Here is a 25,744-nt window from a genome sequence, read left to right as displayed (position 1 = left end):
CTGTTTTGCCCATATGACTAAATACGCAACTGCTTTAGAAGAACAATTCCCCTTACTAAATACCACCTTAGAACACATATTTTCTAAGATAAGTACTTTCTCCTAATAGATAAAGGAACATTGACTACACATACCACATCTAGATGTCTCTGTGTCAAATCACCATTGCTATTATAATTGTGCCCATTTTCAAATGAGTTCTTCAAGTTCCAACCTGTTTTAAAAATAGATTGTGGTTCAGGGCCCAATAATTTAAAAACGGCAGGGCTAGCTTTAAAAATGTTCCAATTCTTCTTAATTATGTTCTCAATTTCTAGGGATTGGGGACTGTATTGTTTTACTAGGGCTCTTTCAAAATTCTTCACTTCCAGTGACAAAGAATCGGAGGTTAATCCAGTCCCTAAATGGGGTTTACATTTATTTCCCCACTCTGAACATAACCTCTATTATTTGCTGCTCTTAGACAGCAATATCTTTCTCCTATTGTATAACCTATTTATGGCAGATGTCCACCAGGCAGGTTTGTTCTTTTTTGAAGATCTTACTTTGATCTAACCCAAATGTTATAAACTGCTGTTACAATAACACTCTTTGAAGAAGCTCTCCCCTTTTTCTGACATGCATGCTCACTTTCCTGAGTTCCTACAATACTTTTCCCCTGTGTGTGTCTGTGTCTTTGCTGTTCCATTGTTGTAACTTGAAAGCCATCATGCTTAATGCTGTCACATGTGTTCATATATCCACAACACACCCCACTTTAGGCAGTGCACCTCTCTCTCCTATAAGTACTGTCACTGCAGCAGGGTTGACCATCTCCCTTCTCCAGGATGAGCAAGTCAGAATCAGATGCCCATTCCCAGCCTCCCCCACTGACTCCTTCAGCACCCATATTGCTAGATGACCCCAGGTCATCTCAGGCAAAATCAGAGCTTTATTCTAACACACCAGCGAGCCCTGAAGAACTTTAATGGTGTTGTAGAGTAGTACTAGTTTTAATCAAAATTTCCACCCGATGGTTTATTTTTCTCTCACAAGTGAGAATGCACAGCAATACAAGTAAAAAACACAACAAATAATACTAAATTGATCATAACTTTAGAACATGTTTTCAGTCAGCAGTTCTGTGAGGGAACAGCAAAAGGACTGGTTTGCTTGGCTAACTTTCTCAAATGCAAGGATAATTTTTATCCCACTACTAAACGTGCTACTAAGCCAGTCCTGACAATGGAATTGTATATATCTGTAAGTGGTGTCTTAGCAAAATGAAGGCAGACAGAGAGAAAGGCTGATGGTGTTTCTACTATGTCCATATTGATCTATATCACAAAGGCAAGCCTACATTCTTCACCTAATAACAGCAGCAGAGCTATTGTGAAAAAAAGCACCGTGCATCATAACAGCAAGAACGGAGGAATTATTAGTGCTGAAACAAGAGTGTGTAGTCTCTGCTATGGCAGAAATTAACATTTTCCTATAGGGAATATACTGTTTAAAAAAAAAAAACACAGAGAGAACACTGTCACTTTCCAGTAAGCCTGAAGATTACACATCATGGTTAACTAGTAAACTGATTTTGTCACTTTATCATTATCCTCCAAATAATCAGGATTGGCATATAGTTGTGCTACAGTATAAGTGATTCAATCAGTGACAAAACAGAACTGGAAGTTCTTATTTATGTTAATCTCTGCAGTGCTATTTTGTTGTTTCTTTGCTGGTTATACTGTTTAATCCAAGGAACATTGTTTAACACAAGTATCAGAAATAGTTGTTACTTACCTCAATATCTGAAATAGTTGATTTTAGTGCACAGGACCAATTCACAAGCTGCCGACTGCGGTAAATCAGCCCTGCATCATATAGGCGCACAAAAGCCTCCGTCACTGCATCAGAAAAACCCTAAAATACATGAAAAAATAGTGAAATGTAATAATTGTGGGAATATGACAAATCAGTGAAGACATTACACAGTGATTTTTCATCTCCATAACAAAAGCTTTTGTCAGGTGTCTTTTTACCTTCCATTTTCAAGTCCACCTCGACCACTGCCTGCCAACCAGATGTCTCTCAATGCTGGTATGGTGCAGCATCATCCAGGCAACCATTTGGGAACCTGGCGTGCAATGGATAACATAAGACTGTGCCACTCCGTCACTAATCAAGTGACACATCTCCTCAAAAGCCTGCCTCCAGACGTTCTGGATCATTCTAAGGGCTACCTTCCTCTATACTATGAAGCTGACAAGTTTATCTTGCAAATAAATCAATTCATATGTAGTGGTAAAGTCATGGCCTAACAAATAATCTTGCACAGCAAATTACTAGGTAAAATCCAAGTAAATTATTTTTAAAACACTCAAAGCATTCAAATGATCACTCTGAAGTACTGATGGATGGGAAGGAAAATAAACAATGATCAGTACCGTGTTTCAAAGACAAAAGACTACAAATGGTACTTACATGATCCATAGTGAAACAGGCCCGGTCCCAGTCCAGAGAAGCTCCTAGCCGTTTAAGCTGCTGGTAAATCTCATCACCTTTTCTGAGACGAAACACAATGCAGAACAAAATAGAGGCACTTAAGTCTGTACACAGTAATGCTGAATGTATGGATTATTACAGGCTGAGAAATACAGTTTTAGACTAACCATATATGAAGAGCTGAGGTAATCTCAAAAAATAACTAAATGGTCTATACAAAACAAATACAATCTTACCTCAGAGAGGAGATGAAAAAATACTGCATTGTAAAATGAAGTAAGCAAAAATTCCACAAGAGTCATCAATGCACAGTAAGTATATCATAGGAACAGATGGTGATGCATCTGACAGAAAAGTGATTCCATCTTTGTAAATGGGCGGAGTTAGCCAGTACATGACAAAAGTGTAACCATACTAAGCATGCTCATTCAAAAGAAAAAGTACAGGTGTGAAAGATGAACTTACCGTAACAGTAAATGTTTGAATGATTACTGCTGCCTTTAGTTCTATTAAGCATATTAACAACTGGTCAGCTTGAAAGGCTTCAAGGCACCTTCCACACACTTCAAGTCTTTTATCCAAGACTTGGAATGTGTGGAACTAAGACTAACTTTTCAAAAGAAAAAAAGGAAACAGAGAAAATTAAATTATTTTAATTATTTCAATTTTGCTTAAATATTTGAGTTGCACTTCGTGACCCGCATGGTAATAATACTTTGTACTTTCCTGCTCTGTTCCATCTGTTCACATTTTAAGTATGTTCTGGGACCTTAGTTTTGTTTATCAACAGTTGTGGGAAGATGTTTTTTCTGTGTTATTCCACACTTCTATTTCCACAAGTAGAATTACTTGTAAAAGCTATCCATTTGTATTTTCAACCCTGCTAGTCCACAGTCTTGTAGTTTATTTCATAGTGGTGGCAGAGCTGTGCAACTCTGCAAGATTTTCAGCCTTAGTCCTTTATTGCATTTTTTTCCCATAAACAATGTTACTGGTAAATTTCTGCAAAGTCTGAGGTCTTAAACTGTAGTAGAAGCTCAATAGTGAGAGAACTGTCTCTGCTTCAGTGCTTTGATATTCTCATCTTTTACCTACTTAAAGTTGCATTCTGTGTTTGCCACACTACCCACTAAAACATTAAGCTGAAGTTTCTGAAAGAACTCCAATATTGCCTTTATTTGATTGTATGCCTCTCCAGCTAGCCTGGTTGTTTTATAATAATAAGGCTGTGTCTGTGGTCCACTCCGTTATGATAATCTGATTTCCAAAGTCCCTTCTTCCCTTCTTCCATTGCTATAGACTGTTGTGTAAGACAGTACAGTTGTGTAAAATCTTATCCTAACAGTAGATGTCCTTCTCTTCACTGTTTCAGTATTCATATCATTAGGGATCCCCTACCTACGGTAGCCCAACGTCTGGCCAGTATAACAAAGCCTTAGGTTGTTTTAAGGCATGCCATACATATACTCCTTGCATACCATAGGGCATAAACGGTGATGTCCACACTACCACCCTCACAAATGAAAGCACCAGTAGGAACGCCAGTCCAAGGAAAAACAAGAGGTAACCAGTATATCCAGAAGACTAACGGACGGGGGAGGAGGGAGGGAGGGAGTGAATACTGCAACAATGAAGAGAAGGACATCTACTGTTATGGTAAGATTTTACACAACTGTACTATATCCTTCCATTTCACTGTTGCAGTATTCATAACATTAGGGAGAGTGCCAAAGCTCTGGCAGGAGGAACAGCAGAGCCCTCTATGAAGCCAAGAAGGATGGCCCTAGCAAAATCAACTCTAGCTCTGGAAATTCCTTCCAACTTCTAACGCTTGGCAAACATATGCACAGAAGCTCAGGTAGCTGCCTCAAGAATAGAGTTAGTATTCAGACCCTTGAAAAAAGCACCAGAAGAAGCCACAGCCTTAGTAGAATGAGCCCTAACAGAATAAAAAAGACTCTTACCATGTAAAGAATAACAAAAACTAAATAGCTTTTCAGATTCAAGAAGAAATGGTCTGCTTGGATACAGCTAATCCCAAGGACCTGGAACAAAAGAAAACAAAGAGCTAATCAGATTTCCTATAAGCTTAGTCTTATCCAAATAAAATCTAAGTTGTCTAGGCACATCCAGCGTGTGCAACACCTTCTCATTGGCAGATTGTGCAGAAGGAAAAAAAGTGAGCAAATGAATAGACTGATTAAGGGACAACTCATTCACCACCTTGGGCATAAAAGAAGGATCAGGGCGCAAGTACACCCTGTCCTTATGAAACACCAGAGGAGAAGGACAAGCCATAAGACCTTGAAGCTCAGACACCCGCCTGGCAGAAGTAAGCGCTAACAAAAGAAGAGCCTTCCAAGAGCAATGTTGCAAGGAAACTGAACCACAGGCTCAAAAGGAGTCAGAGTCAAATTCTCTAAAACAAAATTAAACATCCCAGGGAGGAGGAAATTATAGTTGTGTACACCTACCATAAATGTAGATGTTAGAGTGCATTCACTGTTGTAGTCATCACCTGTGGGTTACCCCTACTGTGGTAGCCCTCAGCCAGCCCGAATACCAGACTCAATGTTTTTCTGCGCTGGCTGCTGTCTTGCTTGCTGACATCAGCTCGTCAGTGCTATAAAGGAAGGCAGCCGACACCATTACATCAGTTTTTCTTGCCCTAACCAGTCAGAAGCTCAAGTAAATATAGAGAGGTTCTGGTGGCTAAAAGCCACTGTTAGAAACTTATGTCTCCCTAAAGAAAGAAGATACAAGGGGGAAGGGGGGTGGGAAACCAGGACTGCAACAGTGAATACACTTGAACATCTACATTTATGGTAAGTGTACACAACTGTAATATGTTCTTCGTGTTTCACTGTTGCAGTCATCACCTGTGGGAGGATTCCCAAAGCTGAGGAGAGGGGTGGTAGGATTTGTAAAAGACCTAGGAATGGGTCCACATGCCCTGTAGGTCTGCAGAGGCAAACCCTGCCCTAGGCTTAGAAAATAGGGGTAGGTGGTAATGCTAGGTAAAGGTATGGACAGAAGTCCTGGTGGCAGCTTCCAGGATGTCCATGGTGGGGGGGATGCTGTGAAAGTGGAGGCTGCCCCAGTGGAATGGGTTTTAATAGACTTGGGGGGGGGGGGGTTCCCATGCAAACTGTAGCAGAAATGGATACAGTGCGATATCCATTTGGAAATGGTTTGTTTGGAGATGGGCTTCCCCTCTGCCCCTGGGGCAAAGCTGACCAGTAGTTTGTCTGTTTTCCTGAAGAGTTTAGCATGGTCCAGACAGTATCTGAGCTGTCTGTGCATGTCCAGAGAGTGCAGAACTCTTTCCCCTCTTGTTCTGAAGGTTAGGAAAGAAGGTGAGTAGATGTATGGCCTGGCTGAGAGTTGCATTAGATACCACCTTGAGCCTAAAGGAGGGAATTAGTCCTCAAAGAGATCCTGACTGCATGGAAGATGATGAATGGCTTAAAGGTCATCAATGCTTGCAGTTCTGAAACCCTTCTAGCTGAGGTGATAGCTAGGAGAAAAGCAGTCTTCCAGGAGAGGTATTTTAGTTCTGCTGAAGCAGCAGGTTCGAAGGGTGGTAAAGTTAGTTTTTCCAAAACATAATTCAGGTCCCAGGCTGGAGTGGGTGCCTTCCTGGGAGGTCTGATATTAGAGGTCCCTCTGAGGAATTGTTTAAACAAAGGGTGGGAAAACAGGGGCTGTTCTGCATCAAAATGAGCTGAAATGGCTGATGCATGGATTTTAATACAGGAGAGGCCACTATTAAGTAGCTCTGCTAGGTAGTCCAGGATAAGAGGAATGGAAGGTTGTGAGGTATTGCCCCCCTCTGGACTGACTCTAGCAGCAGAATCTTTTCCATTTTCCTGCATAAGATTTTCTGGTGCTGGGCCTTCTGGCCTATGTGATAATGTGTACGGACTGTTTGCTTAACAGGGGTCCCTTGTTTGCCTTTAGAGTATTAGCCATGCTGATAGTATGAGAGCCTGCAAGTCTGGGTGCAGCATTCCCCCCCCCCCCAATTAAGACGTCTGAGATCAGGGGGAGCTGCCTGGGAGGCTGTAAGGTCAGGCTGCACAGTAAAGGGTACCAAAGTTGTCCAGGCCAATCTGGAGCAATGAGGACAGCCTTTGGTCTTTTCTCCCTTATTTTGATCAGTACCTTGGGGATAATAGGCAGAGGAGGGAATGAGTACACAGAGGTTGTTCCAGGGGAAGGTCAAGGAATCCACCTTCCATGCTAGGTGGTGATATTTCCTGGTACAGAATTTTTTTAGCTGATGGTTGGGATGCGAAACAAAGAGATCCACCTCCGGAGTGCCCCACGCCTGAGTGATTTGTAAGAAAATTTCTCTGTGGAGCTGCCATTCATGGGGATCTGGTAAGTTTCTGCTTAAGTGCTTTGCCAGGGTGTTGTTGATCCCTGGTAGGTATTGTGCTATCAGGTGCAGTCCCATGGAAGATGCTGCCAGCCAGAGGTTCATGGCTAGCCTGCACAGAGGTTAAGATTGGGTCCCTCCCCATTTGTTGATGTACCACATTACTGCGGTGTCTGTTTTGATCAGGGGAACCCCTGGCTTGAGATGGGGTTTGAAAGATGTCAGAGCATTTTGTACTCCCATCACTTCCTTCTGGTTAATGTGTAAGGGAAGGTGCTGGGCATCCCAAAGACCTTGGGTGCACCTGCCTTGTAGGTGAGCACCCCAAGCTATGTCTGAGGCATCGTTGGTAATGGTCTGCCCAGTTGGGCGGAAGGTGAAGGGAAGACCCTTGTTCTGGGCACAAGCCCCTGACCACCAGAGAAACTTGGCCCTTATGCAGGGGATCAGAGGTAGAGAGGTCTCTAGAGGCTGAGAGTGCTGACACCAAAGGTTATTTTAGGTACCACTGAATTTTTCTCATATGATGTCTGGCCAGAGGAATTAGAAGGATGCAAGATGCCATGTACCCCAAGGCTTGCAGGAATGCCCTCGCAGTGAGGTGACTTCTGGAAGCCAGCTGGGTAATATAGAGAGGCAGGAAGCTCTGTTTTTCTGGGGATAGGAAGGCCATTTGGGATGCTGTGTCCAGCAGAGCCCCCAAGAAAATGATCTTCCTGGAGGGTGTTTTCCTTGAATTCCTCTCATTGATGGTGTACCCTAAGGAGTTTAGGAGGGTTTTGACAAAGAGAAGGTCTTTGAGGAGCTTTTCCTTGCAATCAATGAGGCAGTCATCCAGATAAGGGTAAATTTATATATTTTTATGTCTGCAAAAGGCGATGACCGGGGCTAAGCATTTGTTGAATACTCTGGGAGCAGTAGATAAGCCAAAGGGTAGCACAGAGAACTGAAAGTGTTGTGAGCCTGCTCTGAAGCGAAGGAATTTTCTGCAGGATTCCCCTATGGGGATGTGAAGATAGTTACCCTAGATCTAAAAGATGCCTAACAAGGCATTTTTTGTCAGCATAGGTAGCAGCTGTTGCAAAGTTAGCATTTTGAATTTGGGGACAACCAGGAAGGTATTCAGGATGGATAGATCCAGGATGGGGAACCAATTCCCTCTTTTCTGGGAACAAGTAATAGTCTGGAATAAAAGCCTTTGTCTGTTTGGTCTGAGGGGACAGGATCTACTGCCCCTTGGGATATGACAGTTTGGACTTATTTTAATGTCTCTGCCCACTGATTTGGAGGAAAGTCTGGGTACCCTCTTGGAACTGGGAGTTTGTTGAAGGAGAATTTGTATCCCTGAGAAATTATCTTTAATACCCATTGGTCCTTTGTTACAGAAAGTCAATTCTCTTTGTAGAGGAAGAGCCTTCCTCCTAGTTTTTGGTGAGTGAAAAGAGAGCAGAGGGGATAGAGGGAGTCATTGAGAGTTTTTGCCACAGAGGAATGGCTCAGAACTTCCTGCCTTAGGAGTGGAAGTTGTCCGCTGTTTGGTTCTCTGCTGCCCCTGGGATAGGAGCCTGGGTGATCTGTCCCTGCGGTGCTTACCTTGCCCCTGTATGCTAGGTGCAGGAAAGGACCAGTGCTTTGAGGGAAAATTCCTGCTGAACCTAGGAGGTTGTACCTAAAAGAAATTGTTTACTGTTTCCATAGATTTTGCTTTGTCTTCTATCTTTTTAAACACCTCTTCTGCTTTTACTTCAAACAAGCAGTCCTTATTCCAAGGGTGCATCAAGTAATTTAGATTTGACACGATCAGGGAGAGGTTGTTCCTTCAACCATGCATGTCTCCTAATGACAGATCCTGTCACTGCTGTCCTGCTTGAGACTTTTAGGGCATCATATTCACAGTGTAAAGAGTGTTTACCCACTTGACAAGTAGAGTGCAGTAAATCAGTTAACTCTTTAGAATTGGCAAAGCCAGCAAAGGTTGAAATCTTTTGTTTTAATAGTTCCAAAGTGTGCTGCTGATATTTTAACATGTGGAACTGGCAGATGAATGCTCTGATAGCTAAGGTTACAGAGGTGTATACTTTTTTACCCCATCTGTCCAGAGCTCTGGAGTCCTAGTCAGAAGGAGTAGGATTCTTTTCAGAACTAGCCTTAGCTCCTTTTTGGTCCTTGTGTAATGACCTTGGGGTCTGCCAGCAGGATTTCTGTACAGGTACTTGTATGAATCCAGTACCCTGCAATACCTGTCAGGTTTTCTGGGAGCAGGTGGGAGGGCATCGGGATTTAAGCTGGATTCCTGGAAGACATCATCAACCACTTCTAAGATAGGAGGGATGGCCAAGGGTCTGTGCTGGGGCAGATCTAGAAACTCTGTTAGTCTTTTCTTAGACTAAGGGAAGTCCTGGGATTCCCAGTGGAAATGTTGCTTGAGGGTGTGAAGGGTTTCCCCAAAAGAAAGGTCTTCTGGTGGAGAGGCAGAAGGGATGGATTCCTTAGCATCTGAATCCTCATAAGCAGTAAGAGGTTGTTGCTCCTCTTCCAAATCTGAATAATCAGACTACTCAGAATCCTGTTCTTTCAGTATTTCAGGGGAAGGGTCCCTTCTGATAAGGGTGATAAGCTCCCCCGCCATTTTAAGTATTTGAAATTGAGGTGGTAGAGCAGGGGTAAAATGGTGGCGAGACATTTTTCCTATGGGTGGCCTTGCCTCTTGGCCTAAAAGTATCCATTGGTCTGAGAGAAAGGGTAGTCAGAGAAGATGATGTCGGTTTTCGTCTATTTTTGGTAGTGCGAAACTTCCTTGGAAGCTGGTGCCTGCGTCGCAGCTCCAGACCCAGCCAAGGCAGAGACAACCAAAGGCTTGGAAGACGAGGATTCCCGTGGCATACCTGACTCCGAAAGGGTCTCAGTAAAGGCCTGCAAAGGTACTGAATCGGGCATCAGGGGCTGCGAATGTGCCTCACTGAATTCCGAAGAACTGATTACCTGCTTAGCAGTAGAGTCGTCAGAAGGCTTAGCCTTGTGTGGTCTGTCTATCTTTATCCTTACATTTTTTCAGAAAGTCTACGGTTTGTTGGCTGACTGATGCCATTTTGGAATTCGAAGACAGAAGATGAAAATACCTGAATACCTGGCCACAAAAAGAGCTCTATGACAAACAGTTCTTGTGTTAAAGAGGGCACAGAACCGGCAACGGGGGACATTGTGGTCTGAGCCTAAACAAGTGACGCAGTATGAATAGAAGTCTCGGTGTGGTATTTGCTTGCCACAGACGAGACAATTAACTTTTTCGGACATCGGTTAGTGCAAGAAAAAAGGATCCTCAACAGGGTACTTAGCTTTAGACATTTTCAGCTGTAATTCAACCTCTGGTAGCGACTGACCAGCACACTTACGAACTGCTTCTGCTATGGGCTCCATGGCAAGAAAAACTGTTGTAAAGGCGTCGGCTGCCTTCCTTTATTGTACTGATGAGTGACATCTGCCAGCAAGCAACAGCAGACGATGCAGAAAAACACTGACTCTGGTATTCAGGCCAGCCGAGGGCTACCACAGCAGGGATAACCCACGACTGCAACAGTGAAACATGAAGAACACCAGGCTTCCTGGGAGGCTTAATATGAAGGATGTCTTTAAGTAACTGTTTAGCTTCAAATCTAGAAGCTAAAGGCTCAGATAAAGGCAGACAGGCAGAGACAGCTGATAAGTGGGCCTTAACAGAAGAATAGGCCAACCCAACCCATCATTGAGCAATTCACACAGATAAGAGAGAACCAAAGGAATATCCACAGAAAGTGGCTCCAGGTTACAAGAAAGACACCAAATAGAAAACCTCTTCCATTTGGTTATGTAGGATTTACTAGCCACCTGCAGGACCCTAAGCACATCTTCAGAAAAAGGCGTCTATGTGGAATCAAAATCCTATAACCCATGGAGTCAGTTGAAGAGTGGACAGGTGGGGATGGATGAGAGATCCCTTGTCTTGTTTAAGTAGGTCCACCCTGTGAGATAACTTGTGATGACTGCCCTTGGCTAAATTCAGAAAAAGAGGGAACCAATGCTGTCTCAGCCAAAAGGGAGTCACCAACAGGATTTTGGAGGCGTCCTGTTAAATTCTGAACAGGAGGGGAAGGGAAATCATAAAGAAACATCCCCTTCCAAGAAAAAGAGAAGGCATCCACCTTCTACCTCAAAGGACCTACGACTCTGGCACAAAATAGAAGTGGTCTGTTCAGAGGGTAGGCAAAAAGATCTATCTGAAGAGTACCCCACTGACGGACAATGTCCAGAAACACATCCCTGTGAAGCATCCATTCATGGGATTGAGTTAAGGACCTGCTCAGAGTGTCTACCACAATGTTTTGACCTGAGGGAATATAAGCTGCTTGAAGAGTCACTTGATACTAGACATCAAGCTCCCATACTAAGAGTGCAGCAAAGAGGATAACATCTTGTTCCCCCCTGTTTGTTTACATACCACATACATGTCTGTAAACACCTTGAGAGGTCCCAGAAAAAAGAGAGGATGAAAAGCCTGAAGAGCCGGCAGAAGGGCTCTCATCTCTTTGACACTGATGTGCTCCTTCCATTGAAGAGGAGACCACACCCCACCCTACATCTTTAGGGAGCCAAAAGCTGCTCCCCATCACTCGTCTGAAGCATGTGTGAACAGCTCCTGAGAGGGGAGAGAAGGATGAAAAGGGAGCTCTGGATTTAGGGACAACTGTTGGATCCACCAGTGGAGTTCCTTCTTCAGACAAAGTAGAAGAGGAACTACAAATTCTAGGGGATGAGCACATTGAAGCAAAACTGACTTCAGGAACCACTGACACTTCCTCATGTGAAGTCTGGCCAGACAGAGCATAGGGATGGTGGATGCCATGAAACCCAGAGCTCTCAGAAACTCCCTGGCTGTAATGGAGGCCAGAGGAAGAAGAGTTTGAAAGAAGGGTATGAGGGTCAAGGCCTTGGGAGGAGGCAGGGATACGAGCAAAGGGACCTTTTGAATCCTGCAACCCAGAAAAACATGGTCCTGAGAAGGAGTCACGGAAGACTTTTTGGTAAACACCAGACTCTGAAGAAGAGAAATAGCAAAAAAAAAAAAAAGTTATGTATTTACCATAACATTCCATCTGTGTGGTCTATGACATACGGGTTCGGTTCCGAACATTGGAACCAAATTGGCCATTACTACAGCCCACGAAGACCAAAAACTATCAAACTTAAGTCTGACCCAGAATGCTCCTTTCCAATTTACCTCAGATTGGGTTTGCACATAGAAAAAGACAAAAGGTATAGTCCTAATAACACCTTTATAGAGACCATATCTTGTGCCAAGTATGAAAAAATATATAACTAGGACCAAAATTTGTTTCGCCAAAAGGCCTGTGTGGAGGGGGGATGGAGGATGGGGAGTCAAGGATAAATGAAGATGGACAACACAGACGGAACGTTATGTTAAGTACATAACTTCTTTATCTGATGTAGGCAATCTTCATTTATCATTCACATAGAGACCAAATCCAGTTTGTAATGAGTAATAAAGGTATGTGGGGAAGCATTGTCACTGCTGCAAATATCCATGGAAGCCTTAGAATAAAAAACTGCTGAAGTAGCTATGGCTCTAGTAGAGTGTACCCTAACAGGCCCAGATAATTCAACTTTCCTTTTGTTGTAGATGAAGGCTATACAATTCTTTAGCCATCTAGATAAGGTAACCTTGGAGACTGGCTTACCCAATCTAATACAACAAGCAGCTGGTCAGATTTCCTTATGTCTTTTGCCTTATGAAGACAGAAGGGCAACTGTCTATGAACATCTAATAAATGCCAACAGTACTCACCTTTGTTTGAGAAACTGGGAAAGAATAGTGGTAAGCTGACTGCTTGATTGATATTCATTTCTGACACCATTTTTTGGTAAAAAGGAAGGGTTCGTTCTCAAGGAAACCCTGTCTTTGTGAAATATCAAATATGGTGGTTTGCAAGATAAAGCCTGAATTTCTGAAATCCTGGCAGAAGTAATCGCTGCTAGAAATATAATTTTCCAAGATAAGAATTTCAAGTCACAGTCGGCAGCAGGTTCAAAGGGGGAATGCACTATTGTCTATACAGTAAGTTTACATTCCAAGGTGCAAATATATCCTTGTATGAATGTTTTAGCATCAAGGTCCCTTTTAAGAATGCTTTGTAAAGTTTATGAGAAATTAATGAATATTTTTAAACCCATTATGAAAATTTGAAATCGCCACTAGTTGAACTCTGATAGCAGAAAAAGAGACCCTTGCTTCAAAGAGCAAAGCTAAAATTTCTAAGAGTTTCTTGATAGGAATGGAGAAGGGGTCAATGTTATTATCACGGGTCAAGCAGGAAAATTTCTTCCATTTACTATTGTAAGTTTTTTGGTGGAAGGCTTATGGGAGGTCAAAAGAATTGTATGAACTGGGGAAGAAAGTTTATTATGCCTGGCAATCAAAGGAACTGGAGACGCCAAGTCATGCGTCTGAGGTTTTGAAGGTTTGGGAGAAGTAATCCCTCTGGATGGGATAGGAGATCTGGATCTGGGCCCAGCATCCATGGTCACTGAATCAGATAAGACCAAAGAAAAGAGAATCAAATCTGTCAAGACCAGAAAGGAGCAATGAGAATTACCTTGCTTTTCAACCTGATCGCTTTCTTTAGAAATTGGGGAAATTAATGGAATTGGGGGGAAAGGTGCACAAATGTCCAGAGGGCCAAATGTGCAGGAGAGCGTCTCTCGGAGACTAACCTGGAGGGGGGGACCAGGGAGAAGTAGCTGCTGCACTTGTTGCAAACAGTCGCAGCAAGGCTGGCCCCTGCGACAAAAAATATTTTCCGCCACTTTGGGATTGAAACACCAGTCGTGAGGCAGAAGAATGCATCTGCTCAGTTTGTCCTTTATCACAGTGGAACTCCCTGGAATATGCATTGCTATTAGAAAGTGGGTGGCAGACATAGCACACTGCCAAATATTGAGAGCTGCTCAACAAAGTGGGTAAGATTTGGTTCCTCCCTGCTTGATGATGTACCAAACTACTGATATATTGTCTATCTGAATTGCAATCATTCCAAAGAGGAGAGGAGTTTAAAAGGCTTGCAACGCTAAAAGCACTGCCCTCAGTTCTAGAACACTGATATGCAAGTTGGTCTCCATGGGGGAGCAAGTGCCTTGGACCGTCTTGCTCAGATAATGCCCCCACACCTCATCTGGGAGGCATCTGTGGTTACTATAGTTTGGGATTGACACAGGACAAAGGGGTGGCCTAAAAGAATTTCTTCAGAATGAATCCACCAAGCTAGGTCTTTCTTGCAACACTTTGTAATCAAAATCTAATCTGAAATTGGTTGATACAGTATGGACCACTGAGATGCTAGAAGCCACTGCAGAGTTCTCATGTGAAATTTTGCTAGGGGAACTAAATATATGGCTGCTGCCATCAAACCTAAGACTTTTTAAGACTAGTTGTGCAGCTACTCTCTTGCTAATGACAATTTTTTGCACTTAGGCCTTGATCTTTTGCTATCTTAAATAAGGTAGGGAGGTTATACAAGTATTGGTATTTAGAACTGCTCCTATGAACTCTAAAGTTTGTGTCGGAGTCAGTTGTGGTTTTTCATAATTTAGGGCAATCCCCAGGTTGGCGCAAGTGTGGAAAACAGCCTTTTGCTTTTTCTAGAAGATGCGTGGTGGAAGCAGTAATGAGCCAGTCATCTAAGTATGGAAAAACCTGGAATCTGTGCAGTCTCAAGTGAGCTGCTACTACTGCAATGCACTGTAAGGTTTTAGGTACAAAAGCCTGACAGATGGACAGGAAGAATGATCATGCAAGGTGCCAAGACAAAATAAACACTGTTCGTGGTGGTCTTTATGGGGAATCTGTCTCTCAAACTGGCATTTACCCTTCTTGGATGACATGCAACCCCCACAAGCAACAAAAACAAAAAACAAGTAAAAGGGAACCCCAATGGGGCACTTATTTACAACTGCTTGGTGAAACCAGCAACTGAACCTAGGCATTCAGACTGACAACCAAGAGATGCATACGGACTGACAACAAAGAAGTTCTGAGGACGGTATGTCCGAATGTTACCTTTGTGCACTACATTATGCAGGGAGCATACGTGTGACATACGGTGTACTTTAAAGCAACCTAAGGCTTTGGTATACTGGCCAGATGTCCCCTAGGCAGGGGATACCTAATGTTGTGAATACTGCAACAGTGAAATGGAAGGACATATTTATGTACTCTTCCCACCCACTGTTTTCCACAGATCCACGATACTGAGTGCCCACCAAGCAAACCAGTACTGCTCTTTAGTAGACCTCCTTTACCACATACCATCTCCTGCTCAGTTTCCATGAGATCAGCAAAACTTGGGGTCCCAGACTGCATGTTTTACTTGTATCCAGTCCCATCTAGGCAAAATTTAATTTTGATTGTTAAATCACACTTAAGTTATTTTGAGTAATCACTACTTTTCCCTGCTTTTTTGGGTGCATTTCACTATTAATTTGTTTTTGTAAAAACAACAACAAAAAAACTGTTCTTCCTCGCACTGTTACTGTTGTAACACTCTTGAAATTGCATTCAGCAAGGGATTTCCAGCTAGTAGTTTAAGTGGTTTGTGGAAGCATTACACTTGTGGGTCTCTTCTACTGTGTTTTACATTAGGAGGACTGGGTTTATTCATCTTAGGGCAAGAAGTGTTTCCCTGGTCTATCTGAGTTGGGAAAATACACAAAAGGACTTGGTGTAGTAATTTTATTGGCCAGACAGCTCATTGGTTAGCTTTCTGTGCTGCTAGAAATTTTGTGCATGCGTTAGTAGTGCCCTGAACAGCAGCAAACACTTACAAAGAATGGTTCATAAACCTGTACCCTGTAAAACAGCAATATACTGCAAATACCTTGTGCGCCAACAAGCTTACAGCAGCTAGTTGGGAGTCAAGTAGCAACACCTACAAATTTAGTTGAATTCAGTACTGTGCAATCATTAACGTTAGCACCGTTTAGCATAATCTGCTACAATAAAGCACCCTTAATAGCTTTCTAACCCCAATTACCCATTCCCTTTGCAGCTCACAAATTAAAGGACTGGACAGTGTGGCTATGAAATTTCCTAACTTCTCTGCAGCCAGCTTTGTTGCTGTGGGCATCTTGCGATAATGCAGCAATTGTCTCATATTTACTGACAACCACTTAATCCTTAAAGAAACAGAGATATGAGAGAGGTGTACTTGCACAATGACACTGGAGGCTAATCTCTCACATACAAGTGCACATCAGGTTGTCAAAACCATGCACACAACACCAACCTCACATAGGTGCTGAGGAACTTAAAAGCAATCTTCCTGTTCAACAAGACTGCTAAGATCGCCTGTTGTCAAAGCTATGCCCTCTGCAAGCCCATAGGCACTCAGAAAAAACAACACCTACCACCACACATACTGTCGCTCTCAGTGAAGCCCCAAACACTAGGCCCCTAAGGCAAGCAAACAGATTTCCCAAGACTCTTGTCATAGGAGACACTGTTGGAAGATATACTTAAGCCCCTCTAACCAGGCTGAACATGGACAAGATAACTGTTAGTTGCTTATCTGGAGCCAGAATCTGCCAAACCACGCATACACTCAAATTATTATGCTACTGGTACCAATACAATTCCATCATAGTTCACATAGGTGAAAATGACCCGAGACATACTTCCCTGGACTATATGAAGAGAGAGACATTATGCAGATTTTAAAGTGCGTCTCAGGCTGGTGCGAGTCTAGTACTGAACAGCATACTATAATCACCAAGGATGATGTCATAATATGAGCAAAAAATGAATGATTTCAATAATTAGCTATCCTTCTGGTGTCATTCTATGGGGATGCAATATTTGTCAGCTTGAGAGGACAAGGTTAATAGACCACGTTCCTTTGCCAAAGGTGGTCTGCACTTCTTCCCTCTAAGCTTTTGAATACTGGCTAAAATATTATTGACCCCATAATGCATTTTTTAGGCAATTCCAAACTGACAAACCTACCAACATAATAAAATCAAGTCAACTGAATCTAAGTGCGTTACTGCTCAATGACAGGAGCCTAAACAAAAACTGCTCTCCCTACACACTCTCCTCAGACTCGAGAATATAGATATCTGTGCAGTTACTGAGACGCTGTTTATTTAAAGCCGCAGTGGTGCAGCGGTAGCGTTGTTGCCTCACAGCAAGAGGTTCTCCCGTTCGATTCTCGGCTGGAGCGCTTTCTGTGTGGAGTCTGCATGTCCTCCCTGTGGTCGAGTGGCACTCGAAAGACATGCGTGAATGGGTGTGCCTTCGTTGAAGGTTGGGCTGGCACCTTGGCACCATAAAAAAATAGATTGCCAATCATTAGCAGACCGGAGTTCTGCTGTGGCGACCCCTAACCGGGAAAAGCCGAAAGAAAACAACAACTGAGACATGGTTTAAACAGGAAGACAGTACCCCAGCAGTGCAAGGTTTCAGTGACACTTTCAGACAAGTAACTACATACAGAATGGCTAAAGAATGATGTATCTCAATATACATCAATAACAAATATACCTCTTGGGTGGTAAAACAGGATGGTACACTGGAGTTTCTCCACGTGCAGATCACCATAGACAAAATCTGTACCATATCTTAGCCAGGTAGAGGTCACTCTCCATGTCACAATAGATTCACAAGGCATACTTGGTCCTACTGGAGACACTTACCATTAAACCTAATACCCTACTCATGGGAAACTTTAATTACCCCTCCATACACTAGGAATCCTACACAGCCTCAAATCTATGGCATACAGATTTCTGGACATTGTAAATGCAAAAACCCTGGATCAAATAATACACTTCACTAGAGGCTCCAACATACTGGACCTCATGCTTACAAATATGGGAGAATACTGCACCCCCCCCATGTCTCATCCTCCATGGTAAGGTCCGACCATAAAGCAGTCTCCTTCAAAATCAAAATCAATTCTGTAATCCTACTAAAACCAGTAACAGGTAGGAACTATTCCAAGACAAATCACCTTTTATTAAGAGCTAGATTATCAAAATTCAGTGCCCACGAAACCCACAGAACACAGCAGCCTATGCTGAATTGCTCTAAGAAATTCTGTACAACCATGTAAAAGTCATATAGAGGCTGCTGTACCTACCAGAAGTAAGCCCAGGACTAGCCCTAAAAACAGCCCATTCTGGTGGCATCCCAAATTAAATAGGACATACAATAAAAAGAAAAACAAATATGGCAAAAATCAGGAAGGGTAATTCACATAAAAACAGAAACTCTCGCACCAAAGTAACTAGGCAACTAAGAGGGTTAATTATGTGAAGCAAAGCCAACTCTGAGGTTAATATAGCCTTACAAGTGAGATAACCATAAGGCCTTCTACAGCTATGTCAGAAACCTCAAAGGCATCACACAGCAATGTGCTGAACTGGTGGTTAATGGTGCCACACCCAATTATAACTAAGAAGCGTGCACTGGCTGCACTCACTAAAGCTAAGAACACAGCCTCAGTGGGCAGTGATAACACCCCAGGATGCCTTCTGAGTAGTCTAAAATATGACTTATCAGAATTCCTGGAGTCATTATTTAGCTATAGTCTTAAAACAGCCTTTGTGCCACATGAATGGAGGACTATAACTGTCAACCCCCTTCATAAAAGAGTACCTTCAACTGATCCTAAAAACTAAAGACTCATTAGTCTGACTACTCTTATTTGCAAAGCTATGGAAAGAATTATGAAAATTATCAACAAGGACATAGGAGGCCTCCAGGCACTGGATCCATCCTAGTTTGGCTTTGTCAAAGCAAGGTAATGTTTACTGAATCTGGTAGACTTCTTTGAAAAGGTCATTAAGGCAATGGATGAGGGAAATATAGTGCATACCGTCTACCTAGATCTGCTAAAGTATCTGATGAAATACCCACTTAGGCATTGTCAACAAACATATGGAACTAGGTATAAACCACTTTATAACACACTGGATTGCTGACTGGCTCACTCATAGGACCTAGGAGGTTAGAACTGGTGAGACCACCTCCACAGAGAGGCTGGTCACCATTGGAGTCCCCAGGGCTCTGTGCTGGGCCACTCTTCTTTAGCGTCTTCTTCTCAGATGTTAAAGCCAATGTCAAAGACCTTAGGCTGACCAAGTCTGCAGATGATTGTAAACTGGGAACAGTCACTGAACACCCCCCTCACCAAGATGAGAACACCCTTCAGGAAAGTCTAATACAAACAAATGCATGATGCAAAGCCATGGGTTATAAATCAATACCAATAAATGCATTATAGTACCTTTTGGGAAGTCTACCACCTCATGTAAATATGTCATCAATAAAACACCATTAAAAGTTGATTCACTAGTCAGGGATTTGGGAACTCAAGCAGACAGTAACCTTACCCTTTAACCAGCATGTGTCCAAGGTAATAAGAAAATCCTTCTATGTTGCTCAACTTACAAGCAGCTGTCTCGAAAGGGGGAAGAGTGAGTTTCTCCAATACAAAGTTAAGGTCCCAGGCTGGAGTTGGAGCTATCCTGGGTGGTTGTAAATTTTTGGCCTCTCTGAGGAACTGCCTGAGCAGTGGATGAGAGAAGAGGGAAGGTTCTGTGTTGTAATGAGCTGAAATGGCTGAGGCATGAATTTTGATGGAGGATAAAAACAGGCCCTTGTGAAGCATCTCAGTTAAGTATTGTAAAATCTGAGGTAAATTGGGCACTGCTGTGCTCATCCCTTGAGATTGGTTCCAGGCACAGAATTTTTTCCATTTTTCAGCATAAAATTTTCTGGTACTAGGTCTCCTTGCCTCTAAAATGATATCCATCACTGATTTACTGCAGGACAATAAAGGAGATATTAGGTAATTAGCCAGGCTGCTAGGTTCAGTGTTTGAAGCTGAGGGTGCAGAATCTGTTTCTCCTGCCGAGACAATAGGGTAGGAGCCTGAGGCAGGTGCCATGGGGCAAACAGTGGCACACTGCGCAAGAGGGGGTACCAGTGTTCGCGTGGCCAGTCTGGTGCAATCAAAATCGGCCTTGGTTTGTCTTGTTTGATCTTTAGTAATACTTAGGTGAGCAGAGGCAGAGGAGGAAAGGCATAAACGGATAGGTTTTTCCAGCTGAAGGACAGAGCATCCACTTTCCCAGCTTGTTTGTGGGGAGCCTTATATAAAATTTGTCCAAATAATAGTTCTGGGGGGAGGCAAACAGGCCTATATCTGGGCTCCCCCATTTGCTTGTCAACATGTTGAAAATTCTTGGTTCCAGTTTCCACTCATGTGGGTCCATGAGATTTCTGCTTAGTTTGTCTGCCAGTGTACTTCGTTTTCCTGGCAAGAATTGAACTTGTAGATGCACTTGGTAGCTCAAGGCTGTGTTCCACAATGCCATTGCTAGTCTGCAGAAGGGGTAAGAATGTGTACCCCCCTGCTTGTTTATGTACCACATAACAGTGGTGTTGTCCGTCTTTACCATTAATTGTCGTGGAAGAATGTGGTCCTTGAAGGCTGTCAGAGCATTCTGTACAGCTAATATTTCTTTTTGATTGATATGCAGGTACATTTGACTTTGGTTCCATTTGCCCTGAATGCACTTCCCTGCCAGGTATGCCCCCTATGCATAGTCTGATGCATCTGCTGTTAGGGTTTGGGCGGCAGGGGTTAGTGTGAATGGTAGTCCCTTGTTTTGGTGGCAGGCCTCTGCCCACCAAAGGAACACTAGGCGTAGGCAAGGTATGATGGGAATCATTGCTCCTAGATCCTGAGAATGTTGACACCATAGGCATTTTAGATACCATTGTAGTTTCCTCGTATGCAGTTTTGCATATGGAATTAGAAGAATGCAGGAGGCCATGAACCCCAAGACTTGTAGTATTTGCCTTGCAGACAGCAGGGTTTCTGTGGCCACTTGTTTGAAGTAGGTTGTCAAATGAATTTGTTTCTCTGGCGTGAGGAAAGCCGTCTGGGAAGTTGTATTCAAGCTTGCTCCCAGGAATATAATTTATTGACAGGGTACCAGGTGTGATTTCTTTTCATTTATGGTGTACCCCAGACAAGTTAGCACCCTTTGTACAAAGGCCAGATGATTCAAAAGTATGTCCTGGCTTTCTGCCTGAATTAGACAATCGTCCAGGTATGGGTATATTTGAATATTTCTTTGCCTGCAAAATGCAATGACTGGAGCTAGGCACTTTGTGAATACTCTGGGTGCAGTAGATAAACCAAAGGGCAGTACAGAAAACTGACAGTGCGTGTAGCCTGCTTTGAAGCATAGGTATCTCCTGCAAGATTCCCTGATTGGGATGTGCAGGTATGCTGCCTTTAAATCTAGTTTTGCAAACCAGACATCTTTGCCTAGCATAGGGAGCAACTGGTGAAGAGTCAGCATCTTGAATTTTGGAATCACCAAAAAGGTGTTTAGAGTAGACAGGTCCAGGATAGGACGCCATGAATTGTCCTTTCTGGGTACCAGGAAAAGTCTGGAGTAGAAACCTTGTCCCTTTTCCTCTTCTGGTACCAACTGAATAGCCTCCATGCTTAAGAGAGAAAGTACTTGTTTTTGGGCCTCTGCCCACTGATTTGGGGGTAGATCTGGCCACCCGCTTGGTGTTGGTAACGAGTGGAAGTGAAATCTGTATCCCTGGGACACTATATTTAAAACCCATTTGTCCCGGGTAATGAGTTCCCAGTTCTTTGCATGAAGAGCAATCTTTCCCCCAAAAGGGGCAGTCAGTTGAGAAGGGTTTGACAGTTTTAAAAAGAAGTCACTGAGACAGTTTGTCATAGGGGGGAGTTTTATTACTCTCAGATTTGGAAGTGGAGGCCCCCCCACTGATTAGTCCTGTGCGTATCCTGGGACTGAAGCCTGGGAGCTCTGCTGGATCTGGGTTTGGATTGAGAAGGTCTGAAAGAGGCAGGAAAGGACCAATTCTTGGAAGGCCAATGCCTACTAAACCTTGGAGGTTGTACTTGTAAAAAATCTTTAACAGATTGCATGGATTTAGCTTTTTCCTCCATCTTTTTAAGAACTTTTTCTGCCTTGTTGCCAAACAGGTGGTTCTGGTTTAAGGAAGCATCCAGTAAGTTCGCTTTAACATGATCTGGCAAGGATTACTCCTTAAGCCAAGCATGCCTTCTAAGTACAGACTCAGTTACAGCAGCCCTGCAAGATGCCTCTAGTGAATCAAAACCACATTGCAAAGTATGTTTTCCAACTTGTTCAGCTGAATGCAGTAAATCCTGTAAATCCTTGTTTTCAGCACAATCAGGAATCAACATAATTTTCTGTTTAAACAATCCAATAATATGCTGCTGATACCTTAACATATGAAACTGACAGTTTAAGGCCCTAATGGCCAAAGTTGCAGAAGTGTACACCTTCTTACCTCATCTATCCAGCGCCCTGGAGTCTCTCTATCAGAGGGGGTAGGATTTTTGGCAGTAGTAGCTTTAATGCCCTTGGGTCCCTGTGAAATGGTCTCAGGATCCGCAGTAGGATTTTTAAAAAGGAACTTCTGAGAGTCAGGGACCCTGTAATATCCATCAGGTTTTCTGGGAGTAGGAGGTAAAGCATCAGGGATGAAGCTAGAATCCAAAAAGGCATCATCAACAATGTCCAGTACTGGAGGTATGGCTAAAGGCCTGTGCTGGGGCAGGAGTAAGAAATCCCTAAGCCTCTTTTTAGAATCAGAGAAATCCAGACTTTCCCAACGAAAATGCTCCTTGAGAGTATACAAGGTTTCACCAAAAGAAAAATCCTCTGGGGGGGGGGGGCAGAGGAATAGGGTCCTCAGCATCAGAATCCTCATAGATAGATAAGGGTAAATCCTGGTCATCAGAGGAAACAGAAAATTCAGAATCCTGGTCAGAAGTATCATAAGCAAACTCAGTCCTAGGTCTCTTAGAGGGGGAAGGCTGGCTTCCCCTGATTAATGTAATAAGGTCTTCAGCCATCCTTATCATTTGTTTTTTAGGCATACAGGCCTGACCATGCGGTCTGGGCATCAGTTTTCTAGGCATGGTTCGAGTTTTAGGTCTTGAAGAAGAAGATGGCGTTGGTTTAATACGCAAGTCAGTAGGCCTGAATACACCCTCAGAAGCCAGTGCCTGCACAGCGGCTCCAGACCCATCCAAGGTAGAGACATCCGCAGGTTCTACAGTTGAAGCATCTCGTGGCATACCGGAATCCAAATGGGTCTCAGTAGAGGCCTGCGAATCTGAAGTAGCGACTATCAGGGGCTGCGAAAGCATCTCCTTGAGTACCGGCAAACTGGCGACTGGCTTAGGAGAAGCGTCGTAGGCAGCCTTGGACCAAGGCAGCCTGTCTCTGTCTTTATCTTTGCATTTTTTCGGAGTGTCAGTAGTCGGATGACTTACTGAAGACATATCAGGATAATTGAACTGAGCACCACAATATTTAGAAGTGAAAATATACCGACGACAGATATTTCGTGGTTTAAATAAGGCACAAAACCGACAGCGAGGTACATCGTGGTCAGGGCCTAGGCAAGGAATACAGTACGAATGAAAATCTTTAAGAGGTATTTGCTTTCCACAAGTAATGCAATTATTTACTTTAATTGACATTGGTTTAGAGCAAGAAAAAGTTTCCCCAATGGGGTACTTGGCTTTTAGTTGAAGACTTCGGTTCTGAAACTCGAAAATGAGAATTTCAGGAGTCGGCCGACCAGCACTTGCGAACTGCTTCTGCTTCGGGCACCGCACAACAAGAAAGACTGATGTAATGGCGTTGGCTGCATGTTTTATACTCCTGACGACCTGATGTCATGGAAGAAGGGACAGCAACCGACACAGGACCCTAGACTTTGTTAATCAGGCCAACTGAGGGCTACTGCAAGCAGATAACCCAAATGTGATGACTGCAACAGTGAAACATGAAGAACATCAGGGAGAAGGACAATTTGGCTTAAAGTAAACTTGGATACCGCTTTAGGCATAAAATAAGAATTAGTTCTCAAGGAAACCCTATCCCTACAAAAAGTGAGGTAGGGTTGACTCATCATAAGAGCTTGCAACTTGGATACCCTTCTTGCAGACGTCACAGTTATCTGTAAAACTTGTTTTCCATGTTAAAAGCCTCAAGTCAGACATTAGCTGGCTCAAATGGAGCAAGTGTTAGCTTCTCTAACACAAAAATTAAGATCCCAAGGAGGAGCCACTGGTTTACTTGGAAGCCTTTTATGCAAAACCTCTTTCAAAAACATTTGGACAGGAGACTGCCTTGAAAGAGGAGGATCTATGGGCAGACATGCTGAAATGGCCTATAAATGAACCTTGATAGAGAAATAAGAAAGGCCATAGGACAGCAATGCACACAAATACTGTAAAACCAGAGAACAACTAGCCTTGAATGAGTACTGATTATGTTGTTGGCACCAACAAGAAAACCTCCTCCATTTGCTAATATATGATTTTTTGGTAGAAGGTTTTCTTGCCTCCATTAGTACCTGCTACACATCCTCAGAAAACAGATGCCTAAAAGGAATGAAGACCCCATCATCCAAGCAGTCAACTGCAGATGATTGATGGCTGGCTGTATCAAGCACCCTTGTTCTTGTGTGAGTAGATTCATTCTGTGCGGAAGCTTGTGGTAATTGCCCCAGCCATTTCCAAAAGATGGGAAAACGACAGTTGTCTGGGCCAGAAGGGAGTCACCATGATGACCTTGGAGGATTTCTTCCGAGTCCTCAGAAGTACCCTAGATATTAGTGCAAAGGTACGAAAGGCATACAAAAACATTCCTGTCCAAAGAAAATTAAAAAAGGCACCTGTCTTCCAAGCCTTTTTGCACCGAGTCCTGGAACAGAATTTTGCCAGTTGACTATTCAGAGAGGAGGCAAACACCAATCGGCTGTAATTACTGGTGTAATGTGAATGGTGAACTCACAGACACGCTGAAATCCCAAGCTAATATATCCACTATCAAGCTGAATCCATTTAAAAATCTCATCTATACACAACTAATGGTTAATAATAATGCATATATTACACCAGTGAAACTTAATAAATTTAATCCAAATATCTCACCTCAATGCCCATGCTGCCCATTTCCCAAAGCTGATTTATTACATATTCTGTGAAACTGTAAATATTCATATAAACTTTGGCGTTCTCTGAAGGTTAGACTAGAAAAAATGGGCTATGAAAAATCAACACTGTCCTGGGAGTTTGCCATTCTTAACATTACCACCCATAAATGATCAAAATAAAAAATGCATATTCTTATAAAACTCTTTTTGCTTTAATGAAACTTTACATTACCCAAAACTGGTTAGACACCTCTAAACTTTCTTGGACAGGCTTCAAAAATATGGCTGTCAAATATATATCCTCGCATAATTTTTTTTACAAGGAATATGAATAAACATTCCTACTACCAGCAATATTGGAACCTTCCCTAAAATTAGAAGTTATGTACTCACCATAACGTTCCATCTGAGTAGGTGTATTCATTTGTCTGCAACCTGTGGGTTATGGATCCGATATCGGATCCGAACCGGCATAGTTTTCCAGCTATGGATCCAAGCTCTCAGCTCCTCCCCTCACCCATAATGCCCTGCTCTACCCTCATGACCTCAGATCGAGTTTGCCAAAGCAACAATACCCTCAAAAGGGTAACAAGGAATATGCAGGAAACTGAAAGGCCAGGGGGATAGGAGGGCGGGATGGTTGCAGACAAATGAATACACCTACTCAGATGGAACGTTATGGTGAGTACATAACTTCTAAATCTGAAGTAGGATATTCATTTGTCTGCAACCTGTGGGACAGAGTCCCCAGCTACCTGAATCTTGGGCGCCATCATGGAAGGATATTCCGGAGCACCGCG

General features: G+C 43.0%; 1 protein-coding gene across 2 annotated transcripts in view; it reads right to left on the bottom strand.

The window, feature by feature from the left end:
• VARS2 (valyl-tRNA synthetase 2, mitochondrial) overlaps positions 1–25,744 on the bottom strand; it is a 1,808,135-nt gene that overhangs the window by 1,273,007 nt on the left and 509,384 nt on the right. For both annotated transcript variants that reach the window (XM_044084462.1, XM_044084463.1), the window contains exons 8-9: positions 2,461–2,542; positions 1,780–1,899 (exon numbers count right to left, since the gene is read on the bottom strand). In XM_044084462.1, the coding sequence (XP_043940397.1) occupies positions 1,780–1,899; positions 2,461–2,542 (202 nt within the window). The remainder of the gene's footprint in view (positions 1–1,779; positions 1,900–2,460; positions 2,543–25,744) is intronic.

This window comes from Protopterus annectens, chromosome 9.part0 (assembly GCF_019279795.1).
Source record: "Protopterus annectens isolate FY-2018-M chromosome 9.part0, PAN1.0, whole genome shotgun sequence".
NCBI lineage: Eukaryota > Metazoa > Chordata > Ceratodontiformes > Protopteridae > Protopterus > Protopterus annectens.
This window is presented reverse-complemented; position numbering and strand designations above follow the sequence as displayed.